Source organism: Acyrthosiphon pisum, unplaced genomic scaffold, assembly GCF_005508785.2.
Source record: "Acyrthosiphon pisum isolate AL4f unplaced genomic scaffold, pea_aphid_22Mar2018_4r6ur Scaffold_20712;HRSCAF=21911, whole genome shotgun sequence".
NCBI lineage: Eukaryota > Metazoa > Arthropoda > Insecta > Hemiptera > Aphididae > Acyrthosiphon > Acyrthosiphon pisum.
The window spans coordinates 20264-22250 of NW_021770101.1; the positions used below are offsets into that span (position 1 = coordinate 20264).

Here is a 1987-nt window from a genome sequence, read left to right on the forward strand (position 1 = left end):
GTTTTAGAGATTCTTCGTCATGTGTTCATTGACAGTTAAAGTAAAGTCTTCGTACAATTTAAAAAAAAAATAGTAGGCTTAGTAGGCTTAAACGTTTCAATTCGCTTCACTAATATAAATATATAAATGCAATGCTATGCGTCTACACAACAAAAAATAAATTAAATTCACTTGATAATAATATTAATAATAATACTGTTCACAACACCAAACGGTATCATCTTATATTGAGCCAGTCAATATATCTTTTCAATATTCCATTATAGTTACGTCAACTCGAGATACGTCAGCCCGCCAGAAGCCGTGTGTCGATTGTTTTCGTACCACTTACACGGCAAAAGTCACGTGGTCGTCAGGCTCCCTGTTCACCTGGAGGGTCGTCAGAACGTGTACTTTGCGCCCGGCTAAGAAGAAGAAAGGCTACAGAACCAAGCTGTACGCCACACGAAACTCACGCAGTTCTTCGCGCTCAACGCGACCAACGTGGATGCTCGACAATACTTGTACCACGACATACCGACGCATTATACCTGGCACATTCCACGGCCAGAAAGAAATCTCGGCAATATCAAACAATGGTGTCCGCGGTTGATTCGTATGGCAAACGTTACACTGGCTCGGATGTACATAGTGAACCCACTGGACCGGGACCGTTTCCACTTAAGATTGCTACTTCTGAACCGAAGAGGCCCTCAGTCCTTTCAAGACTTAAGGACGGTGGACGGGGTCGTTCACGAAACATTCACGGCGGCTGCAGTTGCACTCGGACTATTGGAAGACGACCGAGCGTGGCGGGATTGTTTGACGGAATCGGCGACGTTTGACACACCGCGGCAACTGCGGTACCTATTCGTCACTATATTGGTGTTCTGCCAGCCCTCAAACTCGCGGGCGTTGTACGAGGCGAACGAAGCAAACCTGATGGAGGACTTCAACTGGCGTCTCCAAGACGTCGACCGCGCGAGGGCCGCGTGTCTTGCGGCCATCGAGGATCTACTTCGTGCGCAAGGAAAGTCACCGGTCGACTACGGTTTGCCTCTCGCCGACCCGCGTCTACTGGAACCGCTGCAGCAGGACGATGCGCTGTTCCGAGAAATAGACGCGGCGGCACGGTGGGCGCCACAAGTGGAAGCCTTGAATGCCGAACAGCGAACGGTGTACGACCGCGTGATGGCGACCGTCGACGACCCGCGCGAGGTGTCGCGAACTTTCTTCGTCGACGGACCCGGAGGTACCGGAAAAACTACGCTGTACGGATACCTGATATGGTCGCTTCGGCACCGACCACAGCCGCTGGAGGTGTTGTGCTTCGCGTACACCGGGATCGCCGCGTCGCTCATGGACGGCGGCATGACGGTGCACTCGACGTTCGGCACGCTGACCGAAGACTCGACGTCCACCGTCACCATGCAGTCCGAGCGAGCGCAGAAGATCCGCAACGCAGCGCTCATCGTCTGGGACGAAGCCCTCATGTCACCGGGACTGCAGCTGACGGTGGTGGACCGCCTGCTCAGGGACGTCATGGTGTCGGAATTACCGTTTGGCGGTAAAACCATGCTGTTCGCCGGCGACTTCAGACAGATATTGCCCGTGGTCCGGAGAGGGACGAGAGCCGATATCGTCATGTCTTCGATCAAGGAAAACGGTCTTTGGAGCGTCATGGAGCGCTTCAATCTGGTGCAGAACATGCGCGCGGGCAACGACGCGGACTTTGCGTCTTGGTTGCTTCGGCTCGGCAACGGCCAACTGCCCGCGGTCGACGGCGTTCCGGACATCGTGCAAATCCCGCGGGAAATGGTATGCGACGTCGCTGATTTAATCGACTTCGTGTATCCGCAGGAAATGTCGTTGGCCAACGTCGAAGAATTTGCTCGGAGAGTCATCCTGTGTCCCACCAACGAAGAGTGCGGAGATGTCAACGGGGACGTGCTGGAGCGCGTCGACGGTCGTGAGATGACCATAGGCGCAAATTGGGGGGGGGCTTGGG

General features: G+C 54.0%; 1 protein-coding gene across 1 annotated transcript in view; it reads left to right on the top strand.

Moving 5' to 3' along the window:
• Positions 1–921: 921 nt before the first annotated feature.
• The window catches only part of LOC103308589 (ATP-dependent DNA helicase PIF1-like), a 1643-nt gene continuing 577 nt past the window's right edge, over positions 922–1987 (top strand). Inside the window, exon 1 of the mRNA XM_016802330.1 lies at positions 922–1965. Within this exon, the coding sequence (XP_016657819.1) occupies positions 922–1965 (1044 nt within the window). The remainder of the gene's footprint in view (positions 1966–1987) is intronic.